At 39.0% G+C, this 23,630-nt stretch overlaps 1 protein-coding gene across 2 annotated transcripts in view; it reads right to left on the bottom strand.

The window, feature by feature from the left end:
• TSHR (thyroid stimulating hormone receptor) overlaps window positions 1–23,630 on the bottom strand; it is a gene marked incomplete at both ends in the record, with an annotated part of 164,017 nt that overhangs the window by 40,529 nt on the left and 99,858 nt on the right. For both annotated transcript variants that reach the window (XM_079913184.1, XM_079913185.1), the window contains 4 exons: window positions 1,287–1,355; window positions 4,573–4,650; window positions 6,380–6,454; window positions 8,917–8,991. In XM_079913184.1, the coding sequence (XP_079769310.1) occupies window positions 1,287–1,355; window positions 4,573–4,650; window positions 6,380–6,454; window positions 8,917–8,991 (297 nt within the window). The remainder of the gene's footprint in view (window positions 1–1,286; window positions 1,356–4,572; window positions 4,651–6,379; window positions 6,455–8,916; window positions 8,992–23,630) is intronic.

Here is a 23,630-nt window from a genome sequence, read left to right on the forward strand (position 1 = left end):
GCAGGCAAACTTTTAAAGAAGCAAATAGAACTTCTGGAATGGAAAAAATACAATTGTTTAAAAATACTCAATAAACTGTCATAAAACAAATTAAACACAAGAATCTATCGTTTGTTGCTTCAGCTGACTCTTACGCATGGTAGTTTCTTCCTTTCCTATGTGTGACTTTTGACTGTAAGCACCTATTTGATTGATTTTAAAAATCTGGGCCTGCACTGGGGTTCTTTCCTCTGCAGAGGTTTGCATTTTTTTCTGCCAGGAGTCCAGAGGTTCTACTAGTGTGGTCCCACTCCAGCTCTCATCCAGGTTCCCTGGCTTAATCCAGCAGTCTCAGGTTTACATCACTTCTCCACCTTCTCACTGACTTCTCACTGAGTCTAGTCTCCTGGCACCACTGATGTTGGCAGCTGCCCCCAAGGGAACTGCACCCTCTGTAAGCACCCACCATTTTGGTTTCAGCTACTGGTTTGTTAGTTGTTTCATTTTCCTCTCTTGGGGATATGACATAAAATAAGTTTTTTCAAAATATATCATCTAGTTCTTTCATAGTAGAAACAAATTATCTAGTTCACCATACTGTGGAAAGCAGGCTCTACTAAAGCTCTTTGTCATTTATTAGCTATTAGGTTAAATCACACACCAGTATGGCTGAACCGGTCTAGCAGCTCTTAGACACAAACTATGCTCTGGCATGGACACTGGGGACCACAGAGATCTGATAGAAAGGTACTACAAAGACAGAGACCCATGTTAATCACTATCTTTTTGCCAATATCCTGTTCTAGGCATTATTTATTTGCAGAGAAGCCAAAATCTGGATATGGCTTTTCAGCTATTTCTAACTGAATCAAATATAAACTGACACCTTTCCTGAAAATATGTCAGATAAAACGAAAAGAAAAGCCTTACCTTCTGAATAGCTTTGGACTTAATTAAAGACACCTCTTTACTTCATGTACATGATAGATGAATATTTACACACACACACACACACACACACACACACACACACACTCCTATAACATAATAGAAGGTGACACCATCGTTCTCCATTTTATTAAGGATAAAAGCTTTGGGATTTAGAATTGGAGTTAATGTGTGTCCACTAAAGCTGGCTCTTGTCAAGTTCCTTAACATTATCCCCAAGTCTTGGTCATGCTAACTCTGGGGTTGAGGAATGCTCTGGTGGAACCTATCTCTAGCAGAATTCTGACCCACTGAATGGTCCTTCTTGGGGGAGGGAGTGTAGGGCAGGATAGTGGTTTCCATGGCAACCCTTGACTTACACAGCATCCAGCTTTGTCCCATTGAAAGCATGTCCTTGGACTGAAGTAAAGCCATTGTTGTATAGTTTCCTATAATCAACAGAGAGAGGAGAAATCAGTGACCTATAAGAGGTAGTGCTGGCTCTTCTCTGAGGGTTGCTCTTCATTTCTTCAGTGCCAGAGATGTGCATGAAGGTTCTTAGGCCCTACAAGGAAACTTTACAGTATGTCTTATTTGGAACATGGAATAGTGTTTTCCAGTTTGAATCCCCATTCTCCAGACTTAGCTCCTAGAGCTTTAAGCTGTTTCCCAGAAGCAGATTCACTTTAATGAGCAAAGATTTGCAATCATTAAGGATTTTTTAAAAAATGTTTTACATACACTCAAAAAACTGGGGTTTCAGGAAATAGTTAACCCAATGTCAATAATGGAGGAATAAGTGCAGTTTCTCAAGATGAGCACTTTAAAAGACATTATTCATCTGAATGCATAGGTTTTATATTTTTCTCTTTAAAATGTTGTTTCACATTTATAGTCATATTTTTAATCCTCAGGGTGTATCATACATTAAATGTTTAATTAAATGGTTGAGGACTGAAACAAATTGAACTTCAAAAACAAATCTAAGAAAATAGATAGACCATGGCCTTTTGGGGAAGTTTTAATGTTTTAACTTGTTGCTATGTTTCTGCAACTAATTAATTCATACAGCGATTCCAAGGGCTGGACTGAAGCATTATCTCCTCTATTTCCTAGTCAGGTTATTGAGATATGGAGGTTATTTGCCAAAGCCACACTGATGCACAGCTGTCGGGAATCAGGATTTCTGAACTCAAAAGCAATTCTTCCCACCCACCAAAAGGACACATCCTTTCTGCTGGAAAAGGAGCTCCAGCCATGGGAACTCTGGTCTACACAGGGGTGCATGGGGGTTCCTGGGGGCTACTGGCATGGGATAAGAGAAGGCTGCCATGTCCACAATCAGGCACAGTGAGTGGCGATTGTAGGGGAACTCTGAAAACTACTGCAGTGCCTCCTGTGAACTCTGGTAACACAGTAAGAAGCATACAGGAGACTCCAAACTTGGAATTAGACCTGGCTCTGTCACTTCATAGTAGGTGACCCTGAGAACTTCTCAACCTCAATTATCCGCAGTTTTCCTTGTCTGTAAAACTATGATAAAATAATACCTAATCAAAAGGTTACTGGCAGGATAAAACAGCTATACATTTAACAAGTAAGGTGTGAACACTTATGAGACGACCATGTTAAAATGAATACCTTGCAAACTTGGATTTATCGTATGTAGTTGTGAAGAACTAAGAGGCAATCCTTGTTTGCTTTTTGTTTTGTTTAAAATAATTACACAATGAGTTTACTTCCTGCTACTAAGGTGTCCTGGGGGAGGACTGCAATGCACCGGGACGCTAAGCACAGAGGCTGAGAAAGCTCTATAGGTAAGTTAATTTGTTCTGAACTAGAGTTCATTAATGAAGATGTGAGAATTGTACATTTGGCATTTCTATTTTCCCAAACTTTGCTGAGAGGCCTGGACAATAAAAATGTTCTTTGTTGGAATTACATTTCAAAGATTAAATAAAACTCTTATTGGACAAGTAGGTCTCAGAAAGGGAAAATAGTGAAGAAAGAAAAACATAGTAGGAAAGAAAGAACAAAGGGTTGCAAACTTTGATTGAAACTCTATCCTACCAGGAATATGGGTACAAAGTTTGCTACTGGACACATACCCTTTCACGTTTATAGTTTTTTGAGCATGAGCTTTAAAGAAGCCAGGACTTTTGCAGGTATGTAGAAATAATCATCTGAAAAGATAATGGACAAGCTATGCCATCCCCACCTCTAGGTTTCAGGAAAGTTAAGGTTCCCTCATTCAGAGGTTTATCAGATGCCTACTGGGCCCCATGCTGGGTGTGAGACAAACAGCAGCTTTCACTTGAGAGGGCTGCTTGGGATACGGGTCCTTAGAAAAAGATGTCAAAATGTGGAGGTAACATCCTGCAAAGAAATTGAGACTGGTGTTTATATACAATGAGTGGGCACAATGGAAGGCTTTACGGAAGAGGTAAATGGCCTTGAGGTCTGGGGACTGAGCAGGCTAAACCCCAGTCTTTGCTGTGCTGTCAAATGAAATGGTGGCTGGGGAGTCTCTTGTCTTATCAAGAGAGCTCTCCCCATTTTTCGAGAAGGATGAATTGAAATGCTCCACTGTGGATAGAGTCCCAGAGGTTGAGATACCTTCACAGGGTCAAGACTGCTTGACTTGGAACGCTTGGAAACTGCCTCTTCAAAGGGTCGTGTGGAGGCCTGGATCAATTTTGCTGGGGCCTAATTCAATCAGGTTTGCATACGACGAAGAACCCTTGGACTGTAGTGTGACTGGAGAAAGGGAGCTGGGTGACAATCTGGGCAAAACCCCCACCAGGCCTGAATCTGGGCAGTGGTACTGAAACTAGAGAGACGGGATCCTTTGGATGTAGTCCCAACTCTACTTTGTAGCTAATTCGATGAGGGAGGGGAATTTTTACCGGCTTGGAGAATTAACTCATCTTTTGTACCTCTGTTAGATCTCCTTCATTAGAACATTTTGTGAATTTCCCTGATCTAGCATTTCTTTTGAACAACTAAAGAGCAGAACCCATTCGAACTCTGGCAAAGTGATGATGTAGAGCAGAACTATGTTTTCTATTCAATATCCCTTCATAGGAACTTAATAATAGTTTGTGACGACACAGTTGAAGTATGAGTGCAGAGTATGAAAAGCCCTTAGCATCACCATTTTCTAGCTCAGTGACCTTGGGAAAATCACTTAGATTTGCTTTAACCCCAGGTTCTTCCTCTGTTCAATGGGGATACTAGAACCCAGACTATTATAAGGCCTGCAGGCCAAATCTGGCCCACTGGCTGTTTTTGTAAATAAAATTTTGTTGGAACATAGCTATGCTCATTAGTTTATATATTGTCGATGGCTGCTTTTGCCCTGAAATAGCAGAGCTGAACAGTTGCCACAAAGGCCATGTGGTCTGTAAAATCTGAATGGTGCTTTACAGATAAAGTGTGCTGACCACTTCTGTAAGGGAATACTCTCTCGTCTTGTTACCTAAACCACTTCGTCACCTGTAGAGCACCACACCATGAGTCACTACTCTTATTTAACTATGTGAAACCCTCGGTAGACCATAGAGCACATACTATATGGTAGCACGGTTCTTGGATGGCCTGTGGAAATAGTACAGCGGCCCAAATAAATATTTCATTGTTGGCAGGAGTGGAACTGGCAGTACTCACAGTGTCAAGGTTTCATTGCACAGGCCCTGAAAAGCATTCGCAGGGATCGAAGTCATGTAGGGGTTGTCTGTAATTTCACTGCAGGGGAGGAACAAAAACACCTGGTGAAAAAAGTGCTTTCTGGGCTTCCCTGGTGTCTCAGCGGTTAAGAATCTGCCTGCCGTTGCAGGGGACACGGGTTCAAGCCCTGGTCTGGGAAGATCCCATATGCCGCGGAGCAACTAAGCCCATGCGCCACAACTGCTGAGCCTGCGCTCTAGAGCCCGTGAGCCACAACTACTGAAGCCCACATGCCTAGAGCCTATGCTCCGCAACAAGAGAAGCCACCACAATGAGAAGCCCGCGCACCGCAATGAAGAGTAGCCCCCGCTCGCCACAACTAGAGAGCCCGTGTGCAGCAACAAAGACCCAATGCAGCCAAAAATAAATTAAAAAAAAAAATGCTTTCCTTCTGGAGCTGGGCTCTTGCTGCACATATGCCCTTAAATAAATAACCTGACACAATTCAGTTTTATCTTATTTCTTTTTAGGTGTCATTGACATTTCTTAGCTGTTGGTGGCTCAGAGGTCCGGTGAGGTGGTGAGAGCTGTCCTAGGTGGACATATACTCAGAGCCCCACATGTGCAGTGAGCAAGTGAGCTTTGGGTGTGGGCTGAGGTTCCTGACAAATCCTCATGTGCAAGGGGAGCAGGTGGGTCTCAGAGATTTCTCATGAATCTCTGACTAATACTTTGTCCAGAGCAACTCATTTTCTCAGCGTGTGGAACCCCTAAAAAGGGTTGCTAGAATGGGATCAATTGATTTCATTTCATGAGTATTACTAAAGTGCCCTCCACTTGCAAGACATATACTCCTAGAGGACATTTCTATGCCAGTCTAGTTGCTGGAAGACGGCCTGTATTTTGAACTGAGCTCTTCTGCAGCAAAGAAGCATGGGCATTTTTTCTAACAAAATCCCAAGAGTTTGGATCCTATCATTCTACATTTTGCTGATTCTGTAGTTCAAACTCAGTCTGTAATTCTCTCTGCATATGTCCTTTCACTTCTAAACAACTAGTAAGATACTTAACTGTGTCACAGGTTTTGGAAAAGAGCACCATGACCCCAATCAGAAGTCACAGGAAGTAGTTTGAGCACCACTCACAACTGCTCCTTGGGACTCTCCTCAGACAAAATCCCTTAGGTTTTCTATTCCTCCGTTTCCTCATTTGTTTAGTGGAAAAATTGTTACTTCTTTTTATGTCTCGTAAGGTGGTCGAGAGGAGCAAATATGATAACACATGGGAGAGTGAAAAGCTATGAAAAACTATGTGAAAAATAGAGTATCATCATTATCATCAAATTCCTTCTATTCAAACAATCCCAGCAGCAAAAATATGCCATAGTTTCTCTCATTAAAAACAAAAAAACAAAAAACCCTTTTCTCCGTATTCAATATGCTCCAACTACTGAGGCATTTTCTGCTTCTTTTTTGTAGTAAAACTTCCCTAAAGAGTTTGTTATGGTCACTCTCTCTAATTCCCCCTTCTGGTTCGTTCTTGAGCCCACTCCAACCAGACTTCTCCACCCCCAGAACCCCAGTGGAAGCGTTCTCTTCGGAATCACCGATGCCCCGTGTTACTAAACCCAATGGCCATTTCTCAGTCCTTGCCTTACTTCATCCATCAGTGCATTTGTCACAGCTGATCACTGCTTCTTCCTTGAAACAACTGCTTCACTTGGTTTCAACCAACCCCTCTGGCTGCAGCCCAGTTCTTGTCAGTGGCAAGTAAAATATTGCCAAATATTGCATATGTGCACACTTACAGTATGAAGAATACATCAGTGGAATAAACTTTGGTCAGGTCTGGGAATACTCTAAGTCCAGTGTTGAAAATGCCACTAAAGTACATGAAAAAGAAGAACAAAAGAACAGAAATAAGGTAAGAAAATCAACACATAAGAAGTAGAATAATGTAATAGCTAAAAGTATGTGCTCTGAAGTCAGACTAGGATCAAATCCTAAGTCCTTCATCAATTATCTGAGAGACCATGGCAAGTTCTAATCCTTGGATGAAATGATGCTCCCTGAAGGTACAAGAATCTAACCCAGTCCACCAGTGTCAATACATCTTTTCTGTTTAGAAGCATCTGGGGATTGTTTGAACCAAGTGGGATTCCTAGAAATAGGAATTCAGATTTCTTTTCGTGTGTGTGTGTGTGTGTGTGTGTGTGTGATTTCCTTGTTTTAACTGGAGGACATTATGTGTGTGTTGGGGGGAAGGGAGGGTAGAATAAGGAGAGGATGGGACAGGAAGATAATATAATTACCCAACTCCAAGCCAGGCTTCTTCTTTCAAACTCTACATTATATTGTGTTCATTATTTTACCTAGAATGGTATTCCCATGGCAGTCACTTGAGAATACCATGGCAGCAGTACCATAAAAATATGTCCAGATAAGGGAGGAAATCAGTCAAAGACAATATCTTCACTTTCCAAAGCTGTGTCATCAGGGCAAAATGTCAAGATTAAAACGTGCATTGACAGCATGAATACAAACACTCTCAAACTCTGGATGCCTCTCAGACTTAGTTGGTTTAACATTTCTTGCAGCTACTAGAACATAGGTAGTGGATTTAGTGATTTTTTTGAGATCTTCAGTATGACATGGTGAGAACTTGTAACTACCAGTAAATCTTTAAAGAAAGTCGTCCAGTAGAGAAAATTCTAGTCCCATTGCTGTACCATCTAAGGCAAATTCTGACCTGACTCCTTCTAGAAGGGAAGACATATGATTTGAAGAGGAAGAAGAGCCTGAGGTCTCAAGAAAGCAAATGGGACATTCTAAATAACAAAGGAGAGATGTAAGATTCCATGAGGTATATTTGAAGAACAGTAAAAAAGTCTAGTTCAATTGCAACAGCTGTTCATGTGGAAGAGTACGGTGGGGAGACCCACAGTTAAGTGGGGACCATATCAAAAAGGGCTGGAAATGCCATATTAGGGACTTGGACCAAGACCTGTCTATTCTTTAAAACCCTGAACAAGTCCATCTCCTTCTGGATGTCTCCTCTAATTACCTGCACCCCCAGATAATGTATGTACCTCTTATTTGTCACTTACCATTGTTCTCCTAGGGGAGGAACTTCTCAATCCCATATATAATATCTTCTTTAACTAGATTGTAAGTTTCTTGAAGGCAAGGACAATGTTTTTTTATCCTACATGTTCCCCACTGAGCCTTGCACATAGCAGGGGACCATTATATCAAAGAGTTACTGATGGATTGGAACTCAAAGTCCACACAGGAGCAATTGCCTTGTGCTGTAAGTTTTTATTACTCCCCAGATACCCTTTCAGCCACATATCTCATCCATATCCTCTTCTGTTCTCCTGGCATCTCCCACTCCTACCTCTTCAATACTGAACTATTTTTCATTCCCCAAACAAGGCATGTGGTTCCACACCTTTGTATCTTTATCATGCTATCCCATCCACTTGTATTTCTCTTCTACCCCTCCCCCTCCTTTTCCTGGATAAACTCTATTCATCCTTAAAGACTAATTTCATAAAATACATTTGGATATATACTTTTATTTAAAATCCCTAGATGGAAATGAACTAATATGTTAATAGTGATTATTTCTGAGTATTGGGATTGAGGTTGGCTTTTTTTCTTCATAACGTTTTGTGTTCTAATTTTTTACAATGCATGTGAGCAAGGAAGAAGGGAAGAAAGGAAGGTACCCAGAAGACCTGAGGCCATACACACACATCCACTGAACACACTTCCTTGAGTACCTAGGCAGTAGGCGCTAAGCAGTAAAGATACAACAAAGAACAAAAATGTTGTGGTCCCTGCTCTCATTGAGGTTACAGTTAGCTCACAAGGTGTCACCAAAGCAAAGCAGTAAGTGCTGTCCCTTCCATTTTTGTCCCCCTAGCTCTAAGAGATGAGGTTTTACCCTTTTTTGTTTTCTGTTTGTTTTTGTGTAACAGTCACTCTAATATTGTGATACCCATTTCCTAACAAAATTGACCAGTGGGCTTTCAGAGGTTTTTGTTTTGTTTTGTTATATTCATTTAAAGACCATATATACATGATGGCATTTTCTCCCTCATGTCTCTTGGGGCAGGTCTCTCGTCCCAGCATTATGTGTTGACTTTTGAATAGGTTTTTAAAATGTGGATCATTTCACCTGTTACCTTGCCTCATGGGAAAAGGTGGGGAGTAAGTCACAGGATGTGATTTGCTCCAGGCCACACACCACTAAAATGGCCCACATCATCCTAGGGATATTCCTACATTATAATTCTCTTAAAAAAAAAAAAGGTAGGAAGGGACAGGAGTTAATACTTACAGGAACTTTAGAAGGGGGAGCTCTTTCAGGGCGCCGCGGTCTATGTAAGTTAAGCTTCTGGTATTCCGAATCTCTCTGTAAAAGTACAGGAAACATATTCACTGTAATATATCCCTTTCTGTTCTTATGAAAGATAAAACAACATAAATCAGGTTTAGCAAATGTTCCTGAGAGGAATACACATTTACATGGTGCCCCAGGGACTTCTTCTCCCAGGAGCCAGTCCCATCCACAACAAGCTACTTTTTTTTTTTTTGCTGTACGCGAGTCTCTCACTGTTGTGGCCTCTCCCATTAAGGAGCACAGGCTCCGGACGCACAGGCTCAGCAGCCATGGCCCACAGGCCCAGCCGCTCCACGGCATGTGGGATCTTCCCGGACCGGGGCACGAACCCGTGTCCCCTGCATCGGCAGGTGGACTCCCAACCACTGCACCACCAGGGAAGCCCACAAGCTACTTTTTGGCTCCTTTCAGGGACACAATGACTGTTCAGCTCTCATCACTGGCTTAGTTTCAATCCATTTAAATTTTGGGGTGACCTTTCTCATCTACAGTCTCAGAGCCTTTTTTCCTTTTAGATTTGAATAGAAAAGAAAAATCTCTCCAATGCTTTGTTGAGGGAAGATATCTTTATTAACAACAGCAAGTAACCTGGCCCTGGAGTGGGGGTCTGAGTGGATTATATAATGGATTACAGCAAGAAAATAAGGTCAGTGAGGCTCCTCTGTCAACTGCTATTTCAGAGGCAGTAGAGGTAGTGAGTATTAAGAGTTCACTTGGGTTTATTTTTCTATATTAGTAATTGAAAACTCTTGAGCACATGTGATAATATCATATATGTCTATAACTTATCTACTTAGGTTTATATACATGCTAATCAAATGCACAGTTAGCATTAATGAAATTAGTGCCTGTTTAGAAATGGACTCTCATTGGTAGAATTAAATGTATTCAACATGTGTAGATTGGTTAAAAGAGTTTAAAGGCGTATGTGAAGAGGGTAGGAAAACTTAGTAAGACTTATAGTCTATCCCCTTCTGAATGGCACCTAAGGCTTGATTCCTAAAGGAACCTGCACCTAGGGGTTGCTGGTAACAACTAGAAGGCTTAGAATCTGGCCTCTGGGATTTTTTAAACAGTTTTACTGAATGAGAATTTCCATTAACTTCATGCGTTGTGATTAGATACAAGTAGATGATGTTTAGTAAACTTACAGAATTGTAAAATCAATTATCATCACAATCCAGTTTTAGAACATTTCTATCAATGACAAAAAATAATCATATGCACATTTGCAATTAATTCCCACGCCCTGCCTCTTGCCTAGGAACCACTGATCTCCTTTCTACCTCTAAATTTGCCTTATGTGGACAGTTCATATAAATGGAATCATAAATATGTAGTCTTGTGCGTCTGGCTTCTTTCACTTAACAGAGTGTTTGTGAAGTTCATCCACGTGTAGCATATATCAGTAGTTTGCTCCCTTTTATTACTGAAGAGTTGGATGGACCTGAGATCAAATCTTGGCTCTGCCACTTCTGGCTACATGACCTTGGACAAGTTACTTGACCTCTTTGAGCCATAGTTTCCTCATCTGTAAAATAGGGACAATAATAGTGCCTCTTTCATAAGACTCTTATGAGGGTCAAATAATGTCTATAACGGGTTTGACGTGTGTCTTAGCTTATGGTGAAGGCTTTATAGGTGATAGTTTTATTATTGTTATTCTCCTGAGTGGAATGAAAGCTGGAACAGACATTGGAGACTTGGGGTTGGAGGTAATGCAATGTTTGCAAAAATTTAAAAACATAAACCAAACGAACAAAAAACCCCCACTAGGTTTTGCATTTGACAAAGGACAGTGGATATGAAACAGACCTTGGAAAAGAGAGAGTGGCATTAACTCTGAGAACAGAAACCATCTCCCACTTCCCCCACCTCAGCTCACTGTCTATTATTAGCATAACCTTCCTGGTCCCTTGTCTTCATTAGCATAACTTTTGCCCAGGAAAATAACTTTATTATTAATTTTGGGAACTTCTTGAAAGACTCATCAAAGATTCAACAGTTTATATCCCAAAACTCTTAGAAATCCTCACTTCAAAATCTTTGCCTTGTTGTGTCCACTAATCCTAAACTATCATATCACGATCTTTATCCAACCAAGACCCTGCATAGAAAGACCCACTTTAAACTAGATGGTTTAAATTTTGCTCTGGCTTGAAACTAAAAGCCCTGCATCCCTGAAACTCCCTCTATCCTGGGTAAACTAGGACCATTGGCTACCCCACTGCACACTCTTATAGCAATCCCACCTTGCCCCTCTAAGACTATCAGACTCTGTTGAGATGCTCTGTGTGGTGAGCAGTAAGCTCCTTGCCAGAGCTTTCCATTTGGAGAGGATGGTTCAAACGTCTGTCAATCAAACGTAAACTAGTTAGAAGAGTTTGACAACTGAGTGTGGTTTGCAGTCTGGAAAATTGCTCCATGAGTGACTATTGTTGAACAAGTGAACTTGAGTGAGCAGCCCAAGAGAATGTCACAATAAAAGAGTGTAGCCTGGCTGAATCAACTTTAGGGATAGAGAATGAAAGGGAAATGAACCACAGCTGTTGGTTACAGCTGATTAAATGAGGCTGGCAACCAACGTGGCGGCTGTAAGAGAAGAAAGAGGTGAGAGAGGCTACAGGCAGAGAGAGGGAGACACAAAAGAGGAGATGGATTTTTCAGGGAAAATGTATGAGTGAAATAAAGGGGAAAGATGGACAAGAGATACCGCAAGAAAACACCAGGCAAAAGAAGCCACCTTCTGAGGTAAGTGGTTAACACTTGTTCGCAAATGACTTTTAAAATATCTCTGCTGAGAGAAAGATAAATACTGTATGAAATCATTTATACGTGGAATCTAAAAGTGCCAAACTCAGAGAAACAGAGAGTAGAGTGGTGGTTACCAGGGACTGGGGTGGGAGTGTGGTCAGGGGACTGGGGAGATATTGGTTAAAGTGTACAAGCTTCCAGTTATAAGATTAGCAAGTTCTGAGAATCTAATGTACAGCATGGTGATTATAGCTAATAATACTGTACTATATCACTGAAAGTTGCTACAAGAGATCTTAAATGTTCTCACCACAAAAAAGAAATGGTAATTATGTAACAGGACAGAGGTGTTAGCTCATGCAATGGTGGGAATCATTTTGCAGTATATGAGTATACTAAATCAACACATTGCATCCTTAAACTTACACAATGTTATATGTCAATTATAGCTTGATAAATCTAGAAAAATAAAATCTCTGCTGAAACAAAGAAGGGGAGTGGGGCATGGACTGCCAGTAGTTTAGCTAAATGGAGACCGATGTCAGAAGTGAATGCAGCTGGTATAGTTGTTGCAAAAAAAGCAATAGAGGTGTAGAGGTAAGTACCAGAAACCTCTGATAAGAAGGAGAAAATAGGAGTCCAAACTGAAATGCGTTCCAAGAATGCCTGGGAGGGTGAATTTGAATCACACAATTTTGAGTAAAGCAATTATGGCTCAAGTGTGCAGGAGGCCAGATATGCTGCCAGGAAGTTGGGGACACCGAGAGAAAGAAAACCTATATGCAATTGCAGCACAGTGGGTTGGAACAGAGATGTCCTGCAGGGTGAGTTTGAACAAGAGCTGAAGATCCCAGTGCCTCTGGATCAGGAGCCTGGGTCCCCGAGTGACTGCATGGAGGAAGGCTACCCTGTCCACCTGCTCATCTACCCAGTACTGTCTCATAAAGAAGAAATAAACTTGTTACCTTAGGGTTTACACATTTTTATTTTTGTCTATTTCTTACAGTAATTAGCCTACCCAAACTCATACAATAAGCATCAATAAATTCTTAAAATACAGAGCACACTGTTAATAGTGGTCATCTCCGGGAGAAAGGTTTGGAGGCTAGGAATGTGTGAATTTCACTTTTTATTTTATCTTGTTCAAATGAAGAAAAAAATATAATAAAAGCCATGCAAAAGAAAACCCCAAATTAAAAAAAATAGCAATACATATCCTATATAAAAAATTTTAATATGCAGTGCCAAAGAGTCTGCTTAAATCTTCAAGTATGCTCTTCCACGGAGTGGGGCGATTTAGCTGTGTCAGGGAAATACTTGAGGGTCTTGAAGCTTACTGAAGAGAAAAAAGCCCAGCCTTGGAAAATTATAAGGTGCAAAGGGATTGGGTATATTTATTACTCAGAACAGTTCTACCAGTGAGGGAATAGAAGAACTGATTTTAGAGAAACAGGTAACATCATCCTTATTTTAGAGACAAAACAATGCAGACGCTTAGAAAGGTTAAGTGACTGATCTGTTACACAGTTAGAGGCAACTCTGGGCCTTAAACTAGGAATTCTAGCTCCAAATACAGTTGTTTTTTTTTTTTAAATGATGTTTAAAGAAGATCATCGACCAGAGCTTAAATATAAATACTCATTATTGCTTAATTTCCCTTCATTGGATTTCAAATAAAATGGACATTTAGATGAAAAGTCTAACGATGCCCAGTGTGCAGTGTTTTCACAAGACAGCAGATTAATAATTTAGCATACATTAGGTTCATTTAATCATACATCTAGATTCTGGATTTTCTTCTTCTGAGAAATATTTGTTAATTCTCAGAGCCAAAAATAGAGAAATCAGTTTGTTTAAAACAACTGGCATTGTGGCAGGTACTTAGTATCCAGTCTAAACCGAAAGAACAGGGAAATCAGCAAGGTGAGAGAAGGGAGTTCTCAGCTTGGGGAGTGAGCAACCAAAAAGGGGGGAAATGAAGACTTAAACCCTCCTATGAAGGAACTTTCCAACTACTGATTTTCTTCCATTGTCCTGTCCCCCCTCCCACCTCAATTATTCAATAGGCATTAGTCCTGGCATTTGACTGTGATCCTCAGCCTTAGAGATATTTGCCTATATGCCCTAAACATCTCCAGTCCATGAATGAAAAGCACGCCAAGCTGGGAAAGAATTGAGGGCAATAATAAATTCGAGTTGGCATTTCACCTGCAAAGTTAGATGGGGCCAAGGGCGATAGGAAAGCGTCAGACTCCCACCGGGCTCGGAGACTGAATTAAAATAATTGAAGAGAAGAGAAGCTGCCCCAGTCAGCATAGCTGGACGCTTAAGAAATACAAATGAAATAATGCATAAGACTGTGTTGTTTAAAACAAGAAACTGAGCAAGACTATTAACCAAAAACCTAGCTCTCAGCCAGTCCCAGATCCTTCGCAACGCTTATTTCAATTTGATTTTCAGGTTTTTGTTCTAGTCTGCTTTTAACTGGCAATGGTTCAAAAAAATGGGAGGCAGGCCGCTTTGACTTTCACTAGATCTGCTTACTCTAGTGAGTGGTGTGTGGAGAGATTCGTTAAACACATAATTAGTGGACATCTATCACGTGCAACTTTACTGCATGCTCCAGGAGGTGTAGGGAAGTAGCAACTAATTATTTAGCTACTTTAAAAACAAGATGTGGGCCTTCCCTAGGGGCACAGTGGTTGAGAGTCCGCCTGCCGATGCAGGGGACACGGGTTCGTGCCCCGGTCCGGGAGGATCCCACATGCCGCGGAGCGGCTGGGTCCGTGGGCCATGGCCGCTGAGCCTGCGCGTCCGGAACCTGCGTCCGGAGCCTGTGCTCCGCAACGGGAGAGGCCACAACAGTGAGAGGCCCGCGTACCGCAAAAAAAAACCCCCAAAAAACAAAAAAAACCAAGATGTGAATATGTTGGCAAAGCCAGAATTTTGTTACTTTAAATACTTTAAATGCTTTAAATGCTGTACTATACCGATGTGAAAACTGGGACTAAGAATTAAGTAAATTAATGTTGAAGTAACATTTTGTGATAGGCTTTTATCACATAATAAATCACCCACGTATTTTTTTTTTTAGTTCACCCATGCTGAAAAGTGTTTTTCACCTTATAAAATCCGTCTGATTTGAAGTAAATGGATAGTTTTCTGCACTAATAGCATGAAACGTATGAGAGTCAGTTTATGGCAGTCACAAGTTTAGTAATTAATGAAGTAAAAGGGCTAGAAGAGTAATTAATATGAGATTAATTGAGCTTTATGGGGACACAGAAAATTGTGCAATACAGGCTTGAGATTCCCTTTTCCAAATGTGAAACCATAAAATGTTGATCTCATGCAACCATCACGTTAGTAACATAAGGCAAGTGGAGACGGTGGGAGGAAGAGACTGACGTTTAAAGAATGCCTAGGGACAAAAACTGGACTGAGGAGCTTCAAGATGGCGGAAGAGTAAGATGCGGAGATCAACTTCCTCTTTCCAAATACATCAGAAATACATCCACATGTGAAACAGCTCCTACAAAACACCTACTGAACGCGGGCAGAAGACCTCAGACCTCCCAAAAGGCAAGAAACTCCCTACGTACCTGGGTAGGGCAAAAGAAAAAAGAAAAAACAGAGACAAAAGAATAGGGACGGGACCTGCACCAGTGGGAGGGAGCTGAATCACCCATGTATTTTAACATCAAGTATTAATTTCAAAATTAATGCATATTGAAGGACTCCTTAATTTTTAAAAAGTTTATTTCATCTGACTATAAAGATAATATATATATATATACATTGTAAAACTTGTAAACACTTTCACATCAAAAAGATGTGAAATCTCCCATCATTCCATGATCCAAAGAAAATCAGTTTTTTTCTCTCCGTAGATATATTTGGTTGTTGTTGTTTTAACAACATTGTGTCAAAAGCAGTTCCTCTGAGATTAGTCTATGACAAAAGATGTCTAATGGTTGCTCAATATTTCATACTAAACCATTCTTCTACCTAATCATTTGAGTAGTTTCCAAATTTTTGCTATTATAAATTAATTCTGGGACAAATGGCTTTTTTTTTTTTTTTTTTTTTTTGCGGTACGCAGGCCTCTCACTCTTGTGGCCTCTCCGGTTGTGGAGCACAGGCTCCGGATGCGCAGGCTCAGCGGCCATGGCTCACAGGACCAGCCGCTCTGCGGCATGTGGGATCTTCCCGGACTGGGGCATGAACCCGTGTGCCCTGCATCGGCAGGCGGACTCTCAACCACTGCGCCAGCAGGGAAGCCCCAAATGGCTTTTTATGTGAACATTTTTCTCACTCCTATGTTTATTTTCTTAGGGAAAATGTACTGAAATGGAATTACTGGGTTAAAAAGTACAAGGCTGTCAAAGCTCTTGTATATATTTGATCCTTAGCTTCTAAGGTCCTGATTTTTGGACTAGCACTCACTTTTCAGAAATAGTCTACAAGTTCACAGAATAAGTTATTTCCTACATTTTCTTTTTTTAAATTTAAGATAAGAGTAAGTTTAATGACTCAAAATCATTGAACAACTTTATCCTAAAATGCTTATTAATGGATCAATTTTAGTTTGGGAGGACTTCTTCAACACCAGATTACAGGATTAAAAAATACTTGTTGTAGTCACATTTTTCTAAAATGTAACCCAGATATGGACTGTCCCATCATTCTTCTGTTCCATCATACTTGCCTGCTGATAATAAGGAATCCACTCACATCAGAAAGTGAGCAATGTAGATTTTACTGAAGATTCATAAGTCAGGGGAGAGGTTTTACACTGTATACTCCAAAGTTAACAACTTATTCCTCCCATCAGACTTTTCTGAGTTTTATTGTCTCTGCTACTGTGTATCAAGGCTTTTCAGTGAGAGATATCTTAATTATTCTACTATGATAATTATCGATAAAGTATTTTACCACTAACATTCCATTACATAACTGGGGAAAAATAATCTATAATGGAAGGTGATATTCATGATTTTGATGCATTTTTAATTTATTGAGGAATTTAAAAAATAGATGCTAATTCAAAGAGAGTTTATAAATGTTCAGAGTTTTGAAGCGGATTGAGGAAAATGTAAGTTTATCAGCAGATTTTCCACTAGAAATAGAACATTATAAAAATGATTTTTCTTTTTTTCAATTTATTTTTTTCTTTATTGGGATATAGTTGCTTTACTGTGTTGTGTTAGTTTCTGCTGTACAACAAAGTGAATCAGCTATATGTATACATATATCCCCTCCCTCTTGGACCTCCCTCACCCCTCCACCCCCCATCCCACCCATCTAGGTCACCACAGAGCACTGAGCTGAGCTCCCTGCGCTATAAGGAGGTTCCCACTAGCTATCTGTTTTACACATGGTAGTGTATATATGCCTGGAGGATGTATACAGCTACTTTCATGATTATTCAATGATCAGGACTAAGACTGGTGCTCTCAAAACCTCCAATAAATCCACTTGATTCAATTCAGGGAATCAGCAAAATTAAGTCTTATCTCACTATCCGCTGTAAATCACACGTTTTACCTACCCAGTTGCAGAATTTTTATTTACTTGTGATTTTCAAAAAAATCCACAAAACAAAAACAAAACCCCCAAAATCCACAAAACAGTAAAAACATATTTCTGAGGGCAGCACTTTATTTAATTATTTCTTCTTTTAATTAAAGAGATATTTTGAGTTTGCATTGGTTCTGGAGGCAGACACTCTTGGTTTCAAATTCTGACTCTGAAATTTCTTAGTTGAGTAAACTTGGGTAAGAGCCCTGTGAGATATTTATTACCATCTTCATTTTACATAGTGGAAACTGAGGCTTTGTATGATTAAGTGGGACAGTATATGTGAAGCTCTTTTAGCAGAGTGCGTGCCCATAAAAGGCATCCAGTAACTGGTAGCTACTATTAATAGGAGTAACAACAGCAACCGTCTACTATATGCTATTGGCTTCTTTATAAAGGAAATGAAATAGAAGATGGATGTGGCTAGTGTTTCATCAATTTACAGTTACAAATCTTTATCATATGTACACAATTTACAGTCATAAATCTTTATCATATGTACACTTTTGGGTCCAACCAGTATCCTAGCTGAAATTTAGAACTCAGGAGAACTAATTTGTAACCACTTAGGACCCTCAATAATTTGCAAAGAAACCTGCCATTCTTGTAGTTTTCTATTACAAATTCTCAGTGTCCCACCTCTTCTGGCCATCTATTGCTGCATAACAAATTACCCCAAACTAAATGGCTAAAATAATAACCATTTTATTATAGCTCACAATTTTGTGGATTAGGATTTCAGGCAGTGCTAAACTGGGCAATTTTTCTGCCCCATGTGGCATCCCCTAGGATCATTGGTTGGTATATAGGTGGTGTCTGTATCAATCTGGAGGGTCCAGGGTGGTTGTGCTTCTATGCCTGGCTCTGATGCGGGTTGTTAGAAGGCTAGGTTCAGCTGGCTGCTCCTCCATCTCCATGTAATCTCAGGGCCTCCCCATATGGTCTTCCCATCAGTGTAGCTGGACTTCTTACATAGTGGTTCAAGCCTCCAAGAGTCTAAATTAAAAGCTGCCAGTTCTCTTAAAGACTGGGCCTGAAAATGCATGATGTCATTTCCACCATAGTCTGTTGAAATATTGGGCAAAAGTTTCAAAATTTGAACAAAACCAGAAATCCATAGATCCAGGAAGTTCAGCAAACCCCAAGCAAGTTAAAGACAAAGAAAATATCACCTAGGTACATAATTTTAAAAACCAAAGATAGAGAGAAAGGCTGAAAAGCAGCCAGAGATAAACGGACACGTTATCCACAGGAGAACAATGATGAGAATATGAGTGAACAATGGAGTCCAGAAGACATGGAAAGACACCTTCAAAGGGCCAAAACAAAAAACTGCCTTGCTAGAATTCTATACCCAGCAAAACTAATTTTTAAATATTAAGGTAAAATAAAGTTATCTTCAGATAAATGAAAGCTGAGAAAATTTGTTGCCAACAGAACCACACTAACATGCTAAAAGAAGTTCTTCAGGCTAAAGGGAATGATTGGATCTACAGGCAGGAATTAACACTGGAAATATTAAATATGGGAATATATGTAAAAGACTAGTTTTTCTTTACTCAAATTCTTTAAAGGTTAATTAACTCTTTTAAAAAATAGCAATGTGGTGGGATTTATAACATATATAGAAATAAAATATATGACAAAACAGAACAAAAAATGGGAGAGAGCAAATGCAATTATAATTTCAAAAGTTTCTTACATGATATGGGGATTGGTATAATCGTTCTTGGTAGACTATGATAAGTGAAGGATGCATATTATAATCCCTTGAGTAACCACAAGAAAATATTACAAAGGGCTAAACAGCTAATAGGGGAGATAGAAGAGAATACTAGAAAACAAAAACAAAAGCAAAAACAACCTGATTAATCCAAGAGAAAACAAAGGAGGAACAAAGAACAGAGAAGAAAAATTGAAAACAAATTGGAAAATGGCAGGTTTAAATCATATCAATAATTACAGTAAATGTAATGGACTAAAAAAAAAAGGGTAGGGATTATTAGACAGAAAAGCAAGGTCCAGTTATGTGATGTTTACATAAAATGCACTTTATATATAAATATATATAGTTATTGAACACCATTTTTTTCTGTAAAATATAGTAGCTATTTCAGAGGATTGTCGCAAAGATTAAGTGAGTAAATATGTGTGTTGAGCATTCAGCATAGTGCTTGGGACACGGTAAATTCTCCATTAAGGACAGCTAAACATATATGCATCTGTGCATGTTCACACATAATACTAAATGTTCTATCAATTGTAATTTTCATTAATTCAGACTTCTTCAGTCTTCTACTTCAATTCATGATTTTAAAAGTGCATGTTTAGAATATATCTAATTGTTCCCCGTTTTTTGGTTTTGGTTTGATGGTGTGAGTGATTGGCACACAAAACACACTGCCTTGTGGAAACATTTATTATTGTCTTCACACATTTGCATTGTTCTCACAAATTTCAGTAAGTTCTATAAAGCAAAAATAAAGGGTTCAATCATAGATTCAAGTGAAGGATTCATTTAGGTGGGATCAAGGGTATGTGTAAGTAATATTTAGGCTGAAAAAATAATCGGTAGTGTTAACCAGGTAAAGAGAGAGAGAAAGAACTTTCTGGACAGAGGCAAAAGGATGTGAAGGCCCCAAGGTGGAGAAGATCTTGGACTGTTCAAGGAACTAAAGAACACAGGTGTGCAGGAATGGAGCAAGATGAGGAGACAGAGGTGGGCAGGGCCGGCTGAAGTCCTGGGCCTGGAAGTTTATGTTGAAGACTCTGGATTTATCCTAAGAGAAAAATCACTCTGGCTGTTGTGCAGAAATGAAATAGAGGAAGCCAAAACTGGAAAAACCAGTTCGGCTATGAAGTTATTGTAGTCCAAGCAAGAGATGATGGTGGATTGGACAAGGGTGGTGGCAGCGGAGAGAAAGAGGATGAATTTTTTATGTATTAACGTAGTAGAATGGACAGGACGTGGTGAAGGATTAGAAGTGGGTGATGAGGAAAGAAGGTATAGTGATCCCTTCAGGTGTCTGGGATTTGCAGTAAGGTGAATGGAGGTGCCATATACAGGCTCAGCAAGTATCAGAGGAGTTACAGATTTCAGGAGGAGAGGTAGATTTCAGTTTGGGGTATTTAAGTAGTGAGAGAGATGTAACACAACTGAGGAGATGTCAATAGACCAATAGGTTAATGGTCCAATACTTAAAAAGTGAGGCCTGGACTAGATGTGTAAGTTTGAGACTTGTTGGATAAGATCACATGGGGGAGAGTGTGGAGTGAGAAGAGGACACAGGACTGGGCCATATGGAACCCCAACATTTTGAAGTGGGGAAGGAGGAGACACCAGCAAAGGAGAATGAGAAAGACTGACCAGCATGGTTGGAGGACAGCTGGGAGTGTGGTATCACAGAGCCCAGAGGAAGAGGGTTTGGATAAAAATAGAATAATACACTATTTTGAATAGTGGATTATTGTGTATGTTTAGCTATAAGATGCAATTACCACAGCTTTAGCACAGTGTTAAACATACCGTATTTATTGAATGAATGGGTAGCTTTGTATCTTTGGAAACCTAGCTCATGGTCACTAACAGAAGCAATGTTTATGTTCTACCACCCCAATTCATATCAGGGAATAAAATCTAAACATGAATTAAGAAGCTGTCTCAGAGGACAAATATTGAGCTTTGGCAGGAAAAGTTTGAAAAGGCATTGGAGAGATGATTAGAAGTGGGGATGATGAAGTGTGAGTTCTCCGTAGCCCTAGATCAGTCTATTCACCAAATCACATGGTCAGAAAGGGGTAGAGAGAGGGCAGCTGAGGAAGGAAATACATTCACGAAACAGAATAACATTATGCTCTTTAACTGCTGATGTGCTCACTGAGGCATTTCAATAAGCACTGGCAACATGCACTGACATTTGAAATCAGTGCTCCTTAGTTTAGTACCTACCCTTGCAGCAAATCCAACATGGTGAAGAGCTATTTCCTAAATAAATCAGAGGGCTTTAATTCTGTGCTCAGGAATCCCAGGAAATTTTGGTTGACAGTACCATGCGGTCTGTGGATTAAACAAATTATTGATGTTTGGCACTCAAAGTCTTTATTTATCCTTCATGTTGACTAGAACCATTTGCAGATAATAATGTTGGATATATAGTAGGAAAATTTGAAGAATGCAAGATGCATTATTCTCTTACTTTCTAAGATATTAGGCTCTCAATACCTCATATATATAAGGAAAGTATCTTTTTAAAAACCCATTTTCAAATTCATCCTTGTTGTAGTCATTGTATTTAATAGTTTCCTTTGCTTTTGGAAGTTAACACTTTTGCTCAGAGAGGGAAAATGGATATTTATAAGAGAAATATTAACAACTAGAACCTCTATGAGAAAAAGGCTGTAATAAAACAAAACAGTTGCTTTTAAGAGATGCAGGATTTATATAGAGCTTTATTACAAATCAGTTGCCTTGAGTTTTTGGTGAGTGGGGCAGAGAAGCAAAATGGGTGATAAATGGACATTATATTCGGAGTCTGGAGACTTGGTTTTGAATTTTAACTGTTGTTCTTAATGACCTGAATTCTCAGTTTTCTTGGGTATTGTTCTACTTTCTTTGGTTTTAATTCACTGTTCCTTTATACATTTATTGTGAAAGCTATATAAATGAATTATTTTCAGCCTTTTTTCTAATATATACATTTTCTTCTGGGTATAACTTAAATTGCATCCTACAGGTTTTGATTTGTCATATTTTTATTGACAATTAGTTAAAATTATTTTCTAGTACCTGTTGGGATTTCTTCTTTGATCCATGATTATTTAGAAGTGTACTACCTACTAGTCAGAGAATATGGTTGATTTTAATTTTTTGTAAGCTACTGAGATATTAATTTCTTATGAGTATGATTATTTACTTTTTTGGTATATATGTTCTATCAGATAAAGCTATATTAAACGCCCACTATGATTGTGGATTTATCTATTTTATTTTTTTAGTTCTGTTACTTTCTGCTTTATATGGTTTGAAGCTATGCTCTTATAGACATTCAAGGTTAGAATCATTATATCTTTTTGGTACAGTGTATAGTAATCCTTTTATATCGTAGTAAAATTTCTTTTTATATATAGCAAGGCTTCATGCTTTATATATATTGGTATATTTATATCAATTTTCTCTTGGTTACTATTTGCATGTTAATATTTTCATGATTACATTTTCTATCTTTCTATAGCTTTACATTTAAAGTATGTCTCTTATAAGCAGCATCTTTAATTAACCTATTTGGCAATCTTTGTATTTTAATTGGAGTGTTTAGTCCTTTTATGCACTTAATGTAAATATTGGTTATTTGGAGTTAAATCTACTATTTGTTCCAGAAGTTCTTTATTTCTTCTAATTTCTTGCCCTTTTTGTATTAATTTTTATTATTCCATTCCTCACTATTATTAGCTTGTTATTTATCCATTCTTTTACAGTTATTTTAGTTTTTGCCCTATGGATTAGAATATTTATTCGTTATTTGTAAAAGTCTAATATAAGTTAGTGCTTTTACCATTTCCCAGACAATTCAACGAACTTAGAATGCATTAATACTATTTAAAACCCTCCCATCGCTTTGTTTGCTATTGTGTATTTGAATTCTGTGTGTACAGGCAGTCCTTGCTTTGCATGGTTCCCATATGCATGAGGTTCAGTTACCATTATTTAGTTAAATTTAAATAATAACTGGTTCCAACCACATGGTTCAAGTTTGTTACCACAATATATTAACTATGAGTAATTGCATAAAGTACAAACTTTGCTGCCAGATCTTCAGTCCACGCATCACTATGTAAGTAACAGATGCACATCATGATAGGTGATCAATTACACTGCTCCTTTCAAAGTCATTGGTGATAGGTCACCTAGCATCTATTATTCAGTTCATACACAAACAATAAGGTGTGCAGTTGTGTTGCCTCCATGACTGTCAGTGATAAACCCACACAACATTTTATAAAAGAGGATAATTGAAAGAGGTAATTGACCAACAAAGATGGAAGAAACAAAGAAACAAAATGTGATAGTGCTGGAAGTGAAATTTGAATAAATGTAAATAGAACCATAGAAACTGCTAACCATGGGAACGTCCATACTGCTACCATTTGAGAGACTCTAGACATTTAATAAGAGGAACTTAAGTGAAGGTGCATTATTGACATAAATAAGAAAAGTGGTTGTGAATAAAAGAATGAAGATGTCCCCAAAGAGATGATGCTGGTAAAAAAAAAGAACTTACATTAAAGAGACTCTCAGAAATATTTTGACATTGAAAGAA

This window comes from Stenella coeruleoalba, assembly GCF_951394435.1.
Source record: "Stenella coeruleoalba genome assembly, chromosome: 2".
Taxonomy (NCBI): Eukaryota; Metazoa; Chordata; class Mammalia; order Artiodactyla; family Delphinidae; genus Stenella; species Stenella coeruleoalba.